The sequence below is a fragment of the Podarcis cretensis genome (genome assembly GCF_951804945.1).
Source record: "Podarcis cretensis genome assembly, chromosome: 14".
In the NCBI taxonomy this organism is placed as follows: Eukaryota; Metazoa; Chordata; class Lepidosauria; order Squamata; family Lacertidae; genus Podarcis; species Podarcis cretensis.
Window position 1 is genome coordinate 50249479 of NC_137183.1, and position 18169 is coordinate 50267647.

Here is an 18169-nt window from a genome sequence, read left to right on the forward strand (position 1 = left end):
AACTGATTTTATGCAATTGGCTGTGCTTTCTTTGGCCCAAGAGTAGGGTACAAATGCACCTAAATAAATAAATTAAAATGTGTTGATCTTTAAATTGCCACAAGGATCTTTTGTTCTTTTTGCTTATGTAACTGTGCTACACTCCCCCAAACAGCAACAAAACAATGATGATGATACGATGATGTGATAGTGAAGTGAGAAGCAGGGAAGTGAGAAGCAGCCATAACCGGAAGATGCCATGTGCTTCTGAGTGGCGCCAAGTACTCTGTGTGACGTCACACCGCGTCTGACGTCACCCTGACCCTTAGCAACTAGACTGGGTTGTCGCTGCATTCGTACTATGCTTTTGTATGCTAGACAGGGTAGAAAGCTGCAAAGGGCATTGTGGCCACCTAAATGTCTTATCTGGGAGGGAGATAAGGCAGTTTATTACGGGCTGGGTGCTTCTCCATGACGACAATTTGAAAGCAGACAAGGCGGGTTGCGGTGCCAGGCTAAAGAAGCCACCCTTCCCCGGTCCAAAACGAGTCGAGAGCGCGAGTGACAGTTGGCGGCCGCCTCTGTTTACACCGGGGAAGGCCGCTTCCGGGTTGAGGGCCTGGAGCGGCGGTTCCCATGGCAACGCCCTTGCTTAGGCGCGCGCGCCGGCGCCGGCAATGACGCCCGGGGAGCTCCGCCCCCGCGGCCCTCCGAAGCGGCGTCTGATTGGCCCCGCGCGGGCGGAGACGCTGCCTCAGGAGGGAGAAGAGGCGACTTCCTCTCCTCCTCCCGCCTCCTTCCCCGGCGCGGGGCCCGCTCCGTCTCCCCCGCCTCGCTGCTCTCCCGCCGCGGCCTCCCGCGAGCCGCCAAGATGGCGTCCGCCTTGGAGCAGTTCGTCAACAGCGTCAGGCAGCTCTCGGCCCAAGGTGACCGCCGGGGAGCCGGGCTGAGGGGGCGAGGCCGGGGGGGCTGGCGGGGTGTCAAGCGGGGGGGGGGGGACCCGCCGGGCGGCTCCGCACGTGAATGGGCAGAGCGAAAGCGGCCTGGTGGGAGGAGGAGGAGGAGGCGGCGGAGGGGGACGTGGGTTCGAATCCCGCTCCTGGGTGGTGGTGGGTGTCGGGGAAAGAAGCCCCCTGGCTGCCTTCTCGGGAGGGAAACGGGCGCGGCTCCCCATTTTCGCGGGTCGTTTTAGGATTAACCCCTTTAACGTTTGCCTCGTGCAAGGGATTTTTTTTGGGGGGGGGTACAGATCCGACGCATGTTGTAAAGGCGGTGGAGGAAGAGGTTTAGGGATGGTTAGAATGAAATAGTGCTGGAACTCGTGGACAACCAGTGAGCCTTGTGGATCAGGCCAGTGGCCCATCTTACTTTCGCAGTGAATGAACATTTGCCTGCGGGGAAACCAGCGCGCAGGACCTGGGCACAAGACCATTTTCCAGCAACTGATATTGCTGCCTCCAACTGTGGAGGCAAAGATTAGCCACCAAGGCGAGTAGCCCTGTCCTCCGTGAATTTGTATATTCTGTCTTTCAAAGCCATCCAGGTCGGTGGTCGTCATTGCCAATGTGGGAGTGAGTTACAGTTCAACTATGCGCTGCTTGAAGATCTTCCTTTTATCCAACATAAATCTTCCAACACTGGAAGCATAGAATTTCAGAGTTGGGAGGGACCCTGAGGGTCATCCATTCCAACCCCCTGCAATGCAGTAATCTCAACAAAAGCATCCATAACAGATGGACATCCAGCCTCTGTTTAAAAACCCCCAAGGAAGGAGGGCCCAACACCTCTCGCAGGAATCTGTTCCACTTCCAAACAGCTCTTAGTGTCAGAATGTTCTTTCTGATGTTTTGACGGAATCTCCTTTCTTGTATCTTGAAGCCACTCGTTCAGGTCCTATGCTCTGGAGCAAGAGAAAACAAGCTTGCTCCATCTTGTTATGCGGCCGCCAAGACCACATAACACCAGTCTTGAAAGACCTACATTGGCTCCCAGTACGTTTCCGAGCACAATTCAAAATGTTTGTGTTGACCTTTAAAGCCCTAAATGGCCTCGGCCCAGTAGACCTGAAGGAGCGTCTCCATCCCCATCGTTCTGCCCAGACACTGAGGTCCAGCTCCGAGGGCCTTCTAGCGGTTCCCTCACTGCAAGAAGTGAGGTTACAGGGAACCAGGCAGAGGGCCTTCTTGGTAGTGGCGCCCGCCCTGTCGAACGCCCTCCCATCAGATGTCAAAGAGATAAACAACTACCTGACATTTAGAAGACACCTGAAGGTAGCTCTGTTCAGGGAAATTTTTAATGGGTGACATTTTAATGTATTTTTAATCTTTGTTGGAAGCCACCTAGAGTGGCTGGGGAAACCCAGCCAGATGGGCAGGGTACAAATAATAAATTATTATTATTATTATCTTCCATGTCCCAGTCCTTTAGATATTGGAAGCTGCCTTTCATATCTCCTCTCAGTCTCCTCTTACCCAGGTTAAACACACCCAACTCCCTCAATTGTTCCTCACAACAGATAAAAGCAAGGACTTCTTACGCAGCACTTAGTTAAAACTATGGAAATCGGTTCCCACAGGAGGCCGTGGTGGCCACCGACTCTCCTATGAAAAAAGGTTGCAGCATTTGGGACTTTCTAGTTCAGATCAAAGAGGTGACAAGAGGTGACATAGTAGTTTATCAAGAAAGCGGAAAGAGAGAGGTTTTTTCTCCCTCACTCAATGCTAGAACTTGTGAACATCTAGATTAATAAAATGTATGTTAAAAAAAAAGAACTTGTAAACATCTAACGAAGCTGAATGTTGGAAGATTCAGGACAGATAAAGGTCCTCCTTCACACAGTGCAGTTAAACTGGAATTTGCTTCCGCAGGAGGCAGTGATGGCCCCCAATCTGGATGACTTTAAAAGAGGATGAAACACATTCATTGAGGACAAGGCTATCAGAGGCTACTAGCCACAATGGCTGTGTTGTACTACCACTGTCACATGTCATACTTTCAAATACCAGTTGCTGAGAATTGCAGCTCGGGAGAGTGCTGTTGCATTCATGTCCATCTTGCAGGCTGCCCTCGGACATCAGGTCAGCCACTGTGAGAACAAGATGCTGGACTAGATGGGCCATTGGCCTGATCCACCCGGTTCGCCTTATGTTCTTATGTTGTTCTCATGTCCTGCTTGTGGGTTTTGCGGAGGCTCGCCAACCCATGTTGCTGGCCGCTGTGGGATGATGGGCTAGATGCGCCTTTGCTCCAGTCTGTTTAGTGTTACGTTCTTATGATGCTACCGTGACAATAAGCCATGATGATAATGCAGCCTTGAAACAAGCCTACCAATGTTACTGTCTGCAAAACATTTCTACCAGCTTGCTGGATTCACTAAAAAAGGATGTAGTGCACTGTCTGTTCTGCAGCAGCCTGCTGTGTTTCTGTGCTGGCTGCTTGGTATATATCTTAGGTGCAGAAGAGCAGTGGAACCCTGCACCCTTCCTTCATCAACCACCTTATTCATCTGCATAGAATTCCTTTTTGGATATGGTTATCAAGCTAATGCTAAATAAGACTGTGATAATGTGTGCAGCCCTGAGCTCTTTGAAGGTTAAGAGGAATATAAATGCTAAAACTAGGTAAATAATAATAATAGTAATTATTATTATTATTATTATTATTTATCATTTATACCCCGACAACCTGGCTGTGTTTCCCCAGCCACTCTGGGTGGCTTCCAACAAAATATTAAAATACAATAGTCTGTTAAACATTAAAAGCTTCCCTAAACATGGAGAAGTCTCCTTTTAGTGCCTTGCACCAGGTGGCGCTGTGGGTTAAAGCCTCAGCGCCTAGGGCTTGCCGATCGAAAGGTCGGCGGTTCGAATCCCTGCGGCGGGGTGCGCTCCCGCTGCTCGGTCCCAGCGCCTGCCAACCTAGCAGTTCGAAAGCACCTCCGGGTGCAAGTAGATAAATAGGGACCGCTTACCAGCGGGAAGGTAAACGGCATTTCCGTGTGCGACTCTGGCTCGCCAGAGCAGCGATGTCACGCTGGCCACGTGACCCGGAAGTGTCTCCGGACAGCGCTGGCCCCTGGCCTCTTAAGTGAGATGGGCGCACAACCCCAGAGTCTGTCAAGACTGGCCCGTACGGGCAGGGGTACCTTTACCTTTACCTTTACCAGGTGGCTGTGACAGCTACTACTATTACTACTAACAGTAATTACTACTACTACTACTTATTGTTTTTCCCCTATGTTTTTAGCTATTCATATTTTCACCTTGAGTCCCTGCCCGGGGGGGGGGGGGAGTGGGGTGTCAATAAATGGATTCAAATAAATAACTACCATTGTTATTGGGGCTTTGAAGAATGACATTAAAAAGGACAGATTCCTAACCAACAAGGAGTTTAGTCTACTTTTTGACAGTAGAAAAGGAATCTTAGAGAGATGAGGGTAGCAAGTGCGAGTAGTTACTAATCCTTAGGTTTGATTTTGAGCTACAAGCCTTGAGGTGATGGCTTTTGAGGAAGGCTTTGAAGTTGTTGGGGGGAGGGGAGAGATGGAACCATCTACCCATTCAGAGCAAGGCTTCAAAGCACAAGGGGAAGAATGAATGGGGGCAAGACGTGAATGGCCATCTTGCCAGAGTTATACCATGTCGACAGAACATTAGGAAAACCCTACCAGCACAAGGAGATCCTTTAAGTTTTATTTGAAGGTTTATGTCTGCAGACAAGGAAGTTTCTAGCACTAAGGTGAAACTGTGACACTCCCTTGCTATTTTCGCTATCTTTTTTTTTTTACTGCTATTGTTTTGCTATGTTATTATAAAATTATTTTTGTATAGTTTGTTTGAAATGTATTCCTGTTTTCTGTGTTGTTAAGCCACTTTGAGCATATTTTTTGTAGCAAAGCAGTGTACAAATAAAATTAAGGAAGGAAGGGAATAGATGCTACCAAAACAAGCCAGCCCTAACTCAGCACAGCTCTGTTCTTGCTCACTCTTCAAAATATATTGCTGCATCTGCTCAGCATTTGTTAAGCCAGGGTTTTCCAGAGATAAGATGGGCAGTGCTAAATGCATAGGAACAAAGGCTCAATGTCTACAGGGGATTTTCAGGGTTAATCAGGGAACAGAAGTGAATAATCTTGCAAGTTCTTTTCAGACACAGCCTGACACTTTGCATTGAACTTTGTGGCAATTGGAAAAGGGGTGCCAGCATGTTGGGGAGGACAATGAGGAGGGGTGAGAAGTGTTGGGGAGCACGTCTTTCAAACGTTTTGTGTGCTATGTTTTACTGGTGTGGTTGTTTTTAAACAGCAGTGCAGAGCAGGGAACGTGCAGCCCTCCAGATGTTGGTGGAATCTCAACTCACATCAGCCCCTTCCCAGCATGCCCAGTGGTCAGGGGTGGTGGGAATTGTAGCCAGAAGCATTTGGAATGCCAGAAATTAGCCATCACTAGTCTAAATAATGGTTCATCTTTCAGAGAGGAAGGAGTATATGTCTTACAAAAAAGATACAATTTATGCTGCCATTCTGTTCTCTGATTCGTACCCAAACCTTGCATTCAGAGGTTATGGGACATCTTGTGCATGTGACTCTTGTGGTCTTCTGATGAGGGGTTTGTAGTGTTGATCTAACTGGTAAAGCTTATGTGTGAATGAGAAACACTGAGTGTCTTATGCATACTGTAGGAGTTCAGCTTAATCTGCCCAATATTGTTTAAACTCAGGTTATACTCTGCATGCACATAATTTTTAAAAATCTTGCCAGTCTCTGAAATATGCATCCTAGTGAACAGATGGTAATTTTGCGGGGGGGGGGTGTTGGGTCAGACCTGTTTGAATTCATGACTTAGCATGTGGTTGAAAGCATTAGAATAGCTTCACAGTGTTCTGTAGAACCTAATGTACGTTTCTTAATCTTTAGCACAGCTATATGTCTTGCAGGAGCCCCAACCCCACGCCAGCTACCACTTAAAGATTCTGCATGCAGTAACATACATCTTGTTTGGGACTGTTAATTGGAACAAAGGGAAGCTTTAAGGTTGTCTTATGTTCTTTAAAAAAATAACTAGCACTGATGCTTTCTAATTTTGCTCCTAGTCACTTTTGACTGAGCCAAAGTAATATTTCGTATTTGTGGTCATTAGTTTTGAATTTGGAGCACAGCTTTGTGTACCTACAATAGATGAGCTCAGAGCTGTAATTTTTTTTCGTACTCCTAGGAATCCAGGTGTGAAAGCATTTGCATGCCTTTTTTTAAAAAAAGCTCAGTTTTCTTGGAGGATTCATAATTTCTTCATTTAAATAAATAAACAACATTGTACAGTGCATTTTTTTTGCATTGTGGCGGGGCAAATGTCAGGCTTGAGGGATCTATTTTTCCCCCCTAGATCCCTGAGATCCACTAACTAGAGCCAGATTTTTGCATAGTACTGTAGCTGAGTGCACAGAGCTCCACTTGAATACATGCATACCCCAATAATTTGTTTTTGTTACCAGCTGTCAACTTTGTCACATAAAAATCCCCTTCTCATCCCCCATTTCAACTTTCCTTCATTTCAGAAGCCAGTGACAGAGGCTTTCACTTGTTGTCATTGTTAAAATGGCTGGCAGTCAGAAACCCTTGCTAGGCTGCTGCACATCACGCAGATATCTAATGCTAAATCTAAATCTGCATTTGCCCAGCCTGCTCTATATAAATGCTTCATCTAAGGTTTGAGGAAAGACTTGTACTATTTTTTCAATAGCTGTTCTAGGATTTCAGCTGTGGTGCTGTCCATGGTATTTCATGTGTCTCCGGATTTTCACTGTTTTACCTCACATTCCAGCTGTTTTAATCTGAAAATTAAACCCTCTACAAAAGTGAAGCATAATTCATATTATATTAGAATCTACTTAAACTCCCACAAACTGATGTTCTTGCTTATTTAAAGCTTGGAGACTAGGGATAGCTAATATGATGCTCTCCAGATCTTGTTTGGACTCCAAACCCCATCAGTCCCAGCCAGCACAACATCTGGAAGGCACCAGGTTGGCTGTCCCTGTTGCATTCTCATGCTGCACTTAACTTTGGGTGCTTCCAACTTGCTGGACAATTTAAAAATACAGTTTGCCGAAGTTCGTTAGCAGCAGACCCTTCACGGAAATGGCTGGATGTAAGAACAGGCCAGTTTGATTGACCTCTTTCCCACAGCGCCCAACCACAGCTCTCTTCTGATATTCTGTGGTAGACAATTTCTGAACATGGATGCTCCCTTCAGCTGTTGTAGCCAATAGCGATTGATGAACCTCAACATCTCTGTGGATTCGTCTAATTTAGCCTTTCTCAACCTTGGGTGCCCAGATGTTTTTGGCCTACAACACCCATCATCCCTGACCACTGGTCCTGTGAGCTAAGGATCATGGGAGTTGTAGGCCAAAAACATCTGGGGACCCAAGGCTGAGAACCATTGGACTCTAATCCTTGTTTCCCAAGCTGCCTTCCAGCTAGTGGTGATTGCCACACCTTATGACAGTGGATTCTCAAGCATTGTGTGAACTGGAGGTGGGGAGATGGACTCTAGCACCCCCATTCTCTTGCGCTTCCTTACTCGGAGCTCGGAGCTCAAGTTTTGTATGGTGTCGTGATGGGTGTGTCAACAGTGTTGAATAGGAGGGGCACTACTTCAGTTTCAGCTGGGGGCAGTGGTGGAGGGGTTCAAGTGGTGTTTGTAGAATAATAGCAAAGGAGGCAATCAGTTTTATCTGCAGCACCTGTTAAAACACCCCTCTCTCTCTGTAGAAGGCACCCATTGCCTTCCATTATTCCATCGTATTCCATCATAGAATTGTAGAGCTGGAATGTATCTCTCTTCTTCCGTAAGAGGCTTTTCACCACTCCGAATGTACTTATGAAGAGCCAATCGGTGCAAACAGGTTCAGCTCAAAATAGAGCTAAGGTTCATTTGCAGCACACACACTCCCTTCTCATCTCTGCCCCTTTATCATTTCTTCCTAGACCATAACAGCAGTGCTTCAAAGATAGGTGTGTCCTTCCCCTCTAGGAAGAGAAAGAACTGTGAAGCATTGTCCTCTTATTCATTGCCCAAGATAATGATGCTGGTCATATTTCCATGGCACATGCTTTTCATGCAGAAGGTCCCTGACTTCCCCAGGTAGAACTGGGCAGGGCTTCTCTCCGAAATCTTGGAGAGATGCTGCCAGTCAGTGTCAGACGTACTGAGCAAGGTGAGCCAAAGGTCTGACTTGGTGCAAGGGAGCCTCCTATGTCCTTGCACTTGGTGCAAACTCAGAGGGTACATAAAGGTGCGACGGGGAGCCTTTGCTTTATATACTTTTATTGAGCTGAAATGTAACAGCCCCTTTTTCTTGTTCCAGGGCAAATGACTCAGCTTTGTGAACTGATCAACAAAAGTGGAGAGCTGCTAGCAAAAAACCTCTCTCACCTGGATACGGTGCTCGGTGCCCTGGATGTTCAAGAACACTCCTTAGGGGTTCTTGCAGTCTTGTAAGTTACTTTCCTTCATTTGAAATTTTTGAAGCGAAGGTTTGAAAGGGTGTATGGACTTGCTGTATGCAAGTTTTTATATTTTTATTCACGAAGGTTGCATATTACTATGTTTCCATTGCAAGAAATGTTAGAATGTGCAGATTGAAGCAATGGTTCATTGCCTTTGGAGCAGTCCTGTTCTGCATTCTGGCAGCTTTTAAGAGCCGTGCCCATTTTCACGTGAAAGCTCCTGTTAAAACGTGGGTTCTGTCTTCGTTTTCAGGTTCGTGAAGTTTTCCATGCCCAGCGTCCCTGACTTCGAAACGTTATTCTCGCAGGTCCAGCTTTTTATCAGCACTTGTAATGGGGAACACATTCGATACGCAACAGACACTTGTGAGTTACTTCGGCAGCCTTGCATCTTGCCACGTTTGACGTGTTCGCCTTGTGGGGCTTCTCATTCTTTCTTTTTCTTGTTTCATTGTCTCTAGTTGCTGGCCTGTGTCACCAGTTAACCAATGCCCTTGTGGAGCGGAAGCAGGTAAACAAGCCCAAACATGCTCCAGATTCTCTTTCGGGTGCTGGGATAGTACATGTCTTCTGGCCAACTAAAATTTTGCCTTTCCTCGTGCACTAATTCTGAACCTTTTCTCTTTTCTGTTGGTATGTCCCTGTTCACTTCTTTGGAGTATGTTGCACAACATAACTTTGCTATTTTTATACTAGAGGAGATATTTTTATTCTGACCCTGGGACCGGCGGTATGTTTCCCAGCCCTTCCAATGCCTGGGATACAGCAGAACCACCATTCCATGTTAGATCACTGGGCCTGGTAGATCACTGGCATCATAAAAGGAGGCCTTGCAGATCGCATTCCAACCTGTTGAGTGTCATCTGGCACCAGTAGAGAGAGGGGCCTTCTTCATGGTAGTGCCTACCCTCTGGGGTGCTCTGCTCCTTGAGGTTTTTTTTTTGGGGGGGGGAGACACTGATGATTTGGTGCCTCTGCTATTTAGTAAAAACTTCATTTTCTTTATTTATCGCTCCTTTTCTTTCAAAAATGAAAATCAGTGTGACTTACAACAAATTAACATTAAAACAGAATTAATTGGTATTTGTATAAATTTTATAATTGGGTAATATTAGAAAAGCAATACAAATCATTTCGGGGGGGGGGGGACACCAAGGATCGAACAGCCTAAAATACATACACACACACATCCTACCCTGCTAAAATTAAAATCCAATACTTGGGTGAATGAGAGTGTTTTTGCCTGCCACCTAAAAACTGCTAGTGATGGCACCAGCTGTGCCTCCCCGGGAAGAGCGTTCCATAGAAGTGGGGCCACCACTGAAACGACTCATTCTCGGGCCCTCCCTGATAATTCACACTTGTTTCCTTGTGCTCTTTTATCAGTGATGCTTGTTTCTCTGTTTTAAATGATTTGAACCTTTGTTTTCCTTTTGCTGCAAGATTTCTTTTTAATGTTCACGGTAGAGAAATGTCATTTATTAGATTAAAGTCAGTTGTTGGTGGCTTTTCGTTTATAAGTGCTGCCGCCGGGGTCCCTTGCGGAGGCTTCCCTAACGGAGACTTGTTACCTTTCTGACAGCCCCTGCGAGGAATTGGCATTCTCAGGCAAGCCATAGACAAGATGCAGATGAACACCAACCAGCTGACCTCAATACATGCAGATCTTTGCCAGGTAAGGGAACCTGGAAGGCTAACAGGCTGAGTGCTTTTGCTTCAAGGGTGCTCACAGTGCAGGAAGCTTCAGCAAAACATCCTCATGATCCCTTCCAGCCATGTATATTCCAGTGAATAGCTTGAAACAAAAGTAAAGGCTCATCAAGTATGTCTGCTGCTTGCTGTGCTGCTGCAGAACTTCTGAGTCATGGCGACCTTTCCTGCAGCACTGCAGAGTTCCTTACAAAGCTAGTTGTTCATGGTGGGCAGTTGGTCAACAGTGACAAGGCATCTCCCTGTTTAGCTTTCGACTCAATCCCGGGAATAGATAAAGTTGCTTACAGCAATGAAGTATTCAGATACATTGTGCCGCCAGTAACCTTGTGACTCCAGGTAGCTGTGTGAATTGGCATCAAGTCACTTCAATAGACAGAGAAGCTTGTTCCGTTTCTCTTTCATTCTGGCTCCAGAGATGAGACAAGCTGTTAGAGGATCTGTAATGCCATGCTTAAAACAAACATAAAGCCTAACCAGAAAAGTACCAAATAGAAACAAACAACGCTTAACACACCTTTGTATGACATGCATAACCTTGAGTGGTTCGGTGTGCAACAGTTAACATGTTTTAGCATGAATAATAGTGGGACTTGCAGGCTTATAAAGTGGGAAGGCAGTCAAAAGTTCTGCTACACCTACATTAACCCAGGTTTTTTGAAAGAGTTATTCAAGCATCCTGATGAAGCCATTTGCATGTTTTGTAAATGCAGTTGTGACCACCCTCTAATCCAGTCATGGCCAAACTTGGCTCTCCAGCTGACTACAACTCCCATCAGCCCTAGCTAACAGGACCAGTGGTCAGGGATGATGGGAATTGTAGTCCCAAAACAGCTGGAGGGCCAAGTTTGGCCATCACTGCCCTAATCTCACTCTTTCCTGACTGCCAATGTAATGGTCCATATTTCTCAGGAGCCCAAATTATTAGGGTTATTTCACTTCAGGGAGGAAACGGGGCTGAGACTCCCAGCATCTTGTTCTTTCATAAGGTTTCATAATGTAATTCTGTTAGCATTTTGCCATGACTTGTGATTAAAGCTCTGTTCTTAAAGCAGGAAAGATTGGATTTGAACAAAGGCAGTGTGTGAAAGTGGCTGGTTGGTTTGTTTGTTTTTGGTAACTCTGGTCTGCTTTGTTTCAGCTCTGTTTGTTAGCAAAATGCTTTAAACCTGCCCTTCCGTATCTAGATGTGGACATGATGGATATTTGTAAGGAGAATGGGGCTTACGATGCAAAGCACTTTCTATGTTACTACTACTATGGTGGAATGATATACACTGGGCTGAAGAACTTTGAAAGAGCACTGTACTTCTATGAGCAGGTAACTTCCCCCACCTCACCTGTGTGTTGAAGGAGAGCTCTCTGTGCCTCAGGAGGGGTCAACTTCAGGCTGTAACAGCTCTGTTGATGGGCGCATCAGAAGCTACTAGATTTCCCCAGTCATTTCTGGTTGCAGCAAGAGCCTGCAAATAATGAAAAATAAGACTTCCTCCACTTACAAAACCTATCCTCACCTGGAGACAATTCTTAGCACCCATAACAGTATAGGCCGTTAGCAAGTCTGTGCTGTGATTCAGCATAGTTCAGGAACAAAGGAAAAATATGTCTGCTTCCCTTTGTGTCCAGCAAAAACAGCAGTATAGCAAAAGCAACATACAATGGAAGTTCCCAGCAGACTGTGCTGGACGTAAACAGGCATGTGATACACAACAGTCACGCCTGTCCCTTTTAAGGTGGAATGGAACTATATCCTAACAGTGTTCCCTTTAACTGATGCTTCTGCCTAACAAATGGATTGATATACAATATTGGGGGGGGGGGACATATTTCAGCCTGAGGGCACATCCCCTTCTGAGAGACCTTGCAAGGGCCACAGTGGTTGGTGGTCAGTGGTCAGTGGTTGGTGGAGGCAGAGGCAAAAGTGGGCGGAACAATGGATGTAAATGTTACCTTGGATACAATAGGCTTGTTTCTGCACACACCCCTCTCCTCCATCCAGTCAAGCAAGAGGCCTGATCAGAGTTCAGGGAACGTATCCCAGCTGGGCAGAATCACCCAGGGTGCAAAACAGGGACATGGTCCGGGGGAGAGTTCCAAAGGCCAGATGGAGAGGCTTGGGGGCTGCATTTGTCCCCTGCAGCTGAGGTTCCCCACCCCTGGTATACATACACCCCTGGTATAAAAGGGAAGGGACCAAGCCATTCCCATATATACCATTCCTTGTTTATTCCGAGAAAAGAATGACTGGGAACCCAAGAGCAAGCATTGATTTAGGATTGTGGTTTGTTTGGAAGGAAACAGAAGTTTTTTTCTCTACTGGAGCACACGAGGAGCAACAGGGGAGAGCTTTTGCTGCATGTGCACAGGATAATCTGCTTGACCATGGCTCACGGATTAGGACTGAATGCAAATGCAGCCTCTCTCTGTGTATTTGTTTGTTTGTGGTGATTTTCATTTGCTCCCTTAATTTTTTTTCTTTTACAGGCTATAACAACTCCTGCCATGGCAGTCAGTCATATTATGTTGGAATCCTATAAAAAGTATATCCTAGTTTCATTGATACTACTTGGCAAAGTGCAGCAACTGCCGAAGTATACCTCCCAGATAGTGGGTAGGTTCGTTAAGGTAAGACTCCAGAAATCCTGTACTGGTGCATTATTATTTTTTTTAAAGGCAAAACTGTGATGGAGGAGGAGAATTTTAATTGCAGTAGTTCTTGGGCCATAGCAGTGCAAAAAAGTGGAAAAAATTAAAGCAGAAAACAGAATTTACAGGAACATGCATCAAAATACTTGCTATTTAAAATTGAGCATTAGTAAAAGTAATAATTGGAATTAATTAAATTAATGGGCAAAGCTGTGCAGTCGGAGTTGTCTGTTTTCTCTCCTGCTTTTAGGAAAAAACAAAAGAACAGGAGATTTTTGGGAATAGCAGACTCATTCCAGGTTATAAGGAGAAGAGGTGTTGCTCAGTGGTGGTGCATAACCTTTGCAGTCCACGTCCTCTATTCAATCCCTGGCATCCCCAGCTAACAATGATTTTGGGTAGCAGAGGTGGGGAAATCTTGGGGCCTTGGAGAGCTGCTTCCAGCCAGAGCAGGCAGTACTGGACTAAATAGACCAATGCTTTGTGTTGGGATAAGACAACTCTTGAGATCACTAGTTCCCAATGGGGGTCCTCATTGGTGTTTTGAGTTGCCCTTCTCTGCCCAGAGGAGGGCAACCAAAATGGTCAAAGGCCTGGAAACGATGCCTTATGAGGAACGGCTAAGGGAGCTGGGCATGTTTAGCCTGGAGAAGAGGAGGTTAAGGGGTGATATGATAGCCATGTTCAAATATATAAAAGGATGTCACATAGAGGAGGGAGAAAGGTTGTTTTCTGCTGCTCCAGAGAAGCGGACACGGAGCAATGGTTCCAAACTACAAGAAAGAAGATTCTACCTAAACATTAGGAAGAACTTCCTGACAGTAAGAGCTGTTTGACAGTGGAATTTGCTGCCAAGGAGTGTGGTGGAGTCTCCTTCTTTGGAGGTCTTTAAGCAGAGGCTTGACAACAATATGTCAGGAGTGCTCTGATGGTGTTTCCTGCTTGGTAGGGGGTTGGACTCGATGGCCCTTGTGGTCTCTTCCAACTCTATGATTCTATGATTCTATGATTCATTTGAAAAAGTCTTATTTTGCTTTCTCATCACAGCCACTTAGCAACGCCTACCATGAATTAGCGCAAGTGTATGCAACCAATAAGCCCTCGGAGCTACGGAATCTGGTGAATAAGCACAGCGAGACCTTCACCAGGGATAATAATATGGGTTTGGTGAAGCAGTGCTTGTCATCTCTCTATAAAAAGAACATTCAGAGGCTAACTAAGGTGAGGCATCCGTTCTGCTGTATTCTTATGAGTCCTTGGGAACGTTATGCAGGTGTGTCTTAGCTGAGGGTCTTTTGCCACCTGGCAAAATTGCTTGTCTGGTTCTCATGGGTGCTTTCATAAAGTCTAAAATGTTACCTGCCGACAGCATCACACACCTGGCTTCTGATTATCCTGGCTTCTGCCCTTTTGCAGGCTTTCAGGGGTGGTCCTGTGTGTGCTTTACAGGATGCTAGTTCCCCATGGGAGTTGGTCAGAGTTTGCAGAAATCTCTAATGAATCTGCTCTGCTTCTGGATTTCAGACATTTTTAACGCTGTCGTTACAAGACATGGCAAGTAGAGTGCAGCTATCGGGGCCTCAGGAAGCAGAAAAATATGTCCTTCATATGGTAAGGAATGTTGCTTTTTGAACGAAATGTCAAGTCGGATTTATTTATACTTTTCTGCATATATTGCTTTCAGTAGCGATCAAGTTAATTGCAGACAATTGAAACTAGAGATCATATGGAATATGCACAACTTACGGACCTAACATATAGAATAAGAGAACAAGAAGAACATAAGTTTAAAGAAGATTGGAAAATGTTTATTGAATATACAGAGGAAAATTGTGCTTATTTGAAAACGTGGGCAGCATTAAGATAAATTCAACAGTGTAAATAAGTTTTGAGGGATGTAATAATGGAATGCTGAATGGTTTAGTTTATCTAAATTATGCAGGGATTTATGTTATGCAAAATGAACCATGGAAAGAGAAGAAGGGAAGTCACTGATATTTCAAGGTTGTTTAAATGAATATTCTAAAATGTGAAATAGAAAACTTAATAAAAAATTATAGGGGGAAAAAGAAACTAGATGTCATTGCAAGTAGTCAACATTAACCAGTACAATAGGATGATAATGAATATTCCTAACAACTTAATTTACCAGGATAGGCAAAGTTATTATGATATTATTATGATATTATGATAGCACAAATCAAAACGTATTGATCTTCATGTCAAAACAAGGGTGTTTTTTAATTTTAAATTATTATTATTATTAATTATTATTATTACTATTATTATTATTATTTGGAGACCACACATTCCTGATTATGAGAAGGGGAGCACTGCCTGTCTTGGAGGTTTTGCTGTCAGTTAAAATGCGGGAAATACAGGCAATTGAAGGGTCTTCTGGGTGGGATGGCAGAGGCAAGATGAAACAGGAACAGCACCCAAATCATAAAACACTAAAATCTTGTTATTTCAGATAGAAGATGGCGAAATCTTTGCAAGTATTAACCAGAAGGATGGTATGGTATGTTTCCATGACAACCCTGAAAAGTACAACAATCCAGCTATGCTTCACAATATCGATCAGGAGGTAAATAACCCTTCATTTTCACCTCGGTTATGGTTGCCATGAGCAGCTGAACGAGTCAGTAGAACAGCAAGCTTTATGAATTCCCTATTAATTCTTTAAAAAACAAGCATGCAAATACCTAGCACAACGCAGAGCTGGTTCTAGTCACTGCTGTGCCAGCTTTCAAATTTTCTGGGAGGTGTTCTGATTTAACTCACAGGAGATAACCGCCCACCCTCCTGCCAGGAAGTCTGAAGCAACATAGTTCATTCTGTCCCCACCTTCCTCTTTCTCCTGTATGGACAGAGCCCACCCCCAGAATCTTCCAGCCTCACAATTAAAGCCCTTGGGATGAATCCAGGCAGTGAATTTATGGAAAGCAGGCCCTTAAACTGATGCTGCTTATGAAGTTGAAAGGCAAGATTCTGGTATTTTGGATATAAGAGAGAGTGAGGGCTGATTTAAACGGCGCTGCTGAAAAATCTCTGCATTTTTACTCTCTGATAAGTCGCCCTGAGTTTCATAGGCCTTGCTTCCAGGTGGGTTCATAAGATGGCAGTCCTCTAAGCTGGGAATCAATCACTGAGCCAAGTGCAAAATTGTGGCTGGGGTCCTGGTGCAGATTGCTGCGGTTAAACAATTGGGCATCAAGGAAGCCTGCTGCCAGCCTCCTGCAGACCACCCAGACACCTTTCAACAGATCCTCTTCCACCTTCTGTCTGTTCCTGCCATAGAGACAGCAGAGGGGGTGGGCCAAATTCCTTCCTTGCCCTTGGTCGCTGCATTTCAGAATTGATTGTGGCTTTGGGCAGCGGTAACTTCCTGGTGGTTACCGTATTTTTTGCTCTGTAAGACTCACTTTTCCCATCCTAAAAAGTAAGGGGAAATGTGTGTGCATCTTATGGAGCGAATGCAGGCTGCACAGCTATTCCAGAAGCCAGAACAGCAAGAGGGATTGCTGCTTTCACTGCGCAGCGATCCCTCTTGCTGTTCTGGCTTCTGAGATTCAGAATATTTTTTTTCTTGTTTTCCTTCTCCAAAAACTAGGTGCGTCTTGTGGTCTGGTGCGTCTTATAGAGCGAAAAATACGGTGCCTTGACCGGCCCAGTGAAAACACATTCAATGTTCTCTTCTTCCTTGCTGCCCTGCCCCAGATGCCTGGGTTCTTAGCAACAAACACGTATTTGTAACGATACCCAAATCTGTAAAGCAGCAGTCTTGAAATGAATGGCAAGGGAGAGAGGATAAAGAGTTCAAAGTGGTTACTGGGATGGATTCCAAGAGTCTGGCAAACAGGCTATATATGTGGTGCCTGGGAATTCTGACACACGTCTGACCATAAGGCTTCAATGTGGATGCTGAAGCTAACAAACTGTGACTGTCCTGTATAATCTGACTCTCCCCAGATGCTGAAATGTATAGAGCTTGATGAGAGACTGAAAGCCATGGATCAGGAGATCACTGTGAACCCTCAGTTTGTGCAGAAGGTAAGTGGCAGGACTCAGCTCTGTTTGGCCTTTTTCATAGAATCATAGAATTGTAGACTTGGAAGAGACGTTGAGGACCAACTAGTTCAGCCCTCTGCAATGCGGGAATATGCAGTTGCTGGATTCACAAGGACCTGTTTCTCTTTGTCACCCCCAAATTACAGCTCTTAGTAATTTCCAATGTTTAGAAAAATCACATGGGGAAGAGGGAAAGAGGTGTTGATTGTTAAACTGCTCTGGGAATTGTAGTCCTCTGAGGGTAACAGGGGTCTCCTAACAACTCTCAGCATCTTTCGCAAACTGCTACAGCACTCAGGACCTTTGGGCGAAGCTGTGACTGTTTAATGTTGTATCATAGTGCTTTAAATGTATGGTGCGAATGTGGCCTGTACTTTTTCTTATTGCCTGTGTTTTGGAAGTAGGTACTAACAACTTTTCCCTTTCCTTGACAGAGTATGGGCTCCCAGGAAGACGAATCAGGAAGCAAACCATCCAGTTATTCTTGAAAATCACATTTTACTTGCTACTCTGTCGTAGAGCAACAAAAAACAGAAAAAAACTAAAGAGAACCACCTTTAGGATCAGAGTGTTAAAAAAAAAAAGAACTGTTTCGCCTGGACATTGAGCAAAATTAAAATGATGTCTTCTCAGTACTGTGTGATTCCCCAAATATTCTCTGCAAGGAAAGGAAAAATCTCATTCTGTTGTGGATTTATCTTGAGGTTAACATCGTTAATGCATTAAATAATTTACTTTTTGTTTTACATGGCTTTGTTTTCATAATGGCCCTTCTTTTCCTCCATGAGACATTCAAGAAGTTTTATGTTGCTTCTTCAGGGAACAAGACAGGGCTAGTTGGTCTAAAAGCTTTTTTTTTTTTTTTTTGCCTCATTTGTTTGAAATACAACCTTTCTGAATGAACTTTGTATATGAGCAGGATAGCTTATTATTAAGGGAGGGGGAATGGTTTATTCTCTCCCCCCCCACCCGCCACGCCTAATTAAATTGGTACATACCTTTACTTGGTGGTAGCTATTACTAGATTAAAGACTCCTCAAATCTGACTGGCAAGGGATGAATGGAGAATATTCTCCCAAATTGTACCTGCCTCTCCCATTTCTAAAGCAGAGAAGCTGGCCTCGTGCTAGACGTTTTGATAAGGGAGCCTGTGAACTGCCAGCCATGAACAGAAACTTCTGCCTTGCTAGCAGCCACTGGCTCCGCCTGCTGCTTCCCCTTCTCAGCCTCTCAGCTGGGCTTCTCCCATCACGA

At 44.9% G+C, this 18169-nt stretch overlaps 1 protein-coding gene across 1 annotated transcript; it reads left to right on the forward strand.

Annotated features, from left to right (window-relative positions):
- Window positions 1-747: 747 nt before the first annotated feature.
- On the forward strand, window positions 748-17661 carry COPS3 (COP9 signalosome subunit 3). The gene is made up of 12 exons (XM_079953916.1): window positions 748-905; window positions 8347-8476; window positions 8742-8854; window positions 8950-8999; window positions 10071-10163; window positions 11340-11519; window positions 12683-12823; window positions 13892-14065; window positions 14369-14455; window positions 15318-15431; window positions 16817-16897; window positions 17350-17661. The coding sequence occupies exons 1-12, from the start codon at window positions 851-853 to the stop codon at window positions 17401-17403; spliced, it is 1272 nt and encodes a 423-aa protein (XP_079810042.1). The 5' UTR covers window positions 748-850; the 3' UTR covers window positions 17404-17661.
- Window positions 17662-18169: the final 508 nt, after the last annotated feature.

Bases quoted from the DNA above. Each gene is read 5' to 3' on its own strand.
- COPS3 (XM_079953916.1), top strand. From the start codon at position 851: ATGGCGTCCGCCTTGGAGCAGTTCGTCAACAGCGTCAGGCAGCTCTCG. The intron at 12,824-13,891 runs GTAAGACTCCAG...TTCTCATCACAG, and splicing joins TAGTGGGTAGGTTCGTTAAG to CCACTTAGCAACGCCTACCA. The intron at 16,898-17,349 runs GTAAGTGGCAGG...TTTCCTTGACAG, and splicing joins ACCCTCAGTTTGTGCAGAAG to AGTATGGGCTCCCAGGAAGA.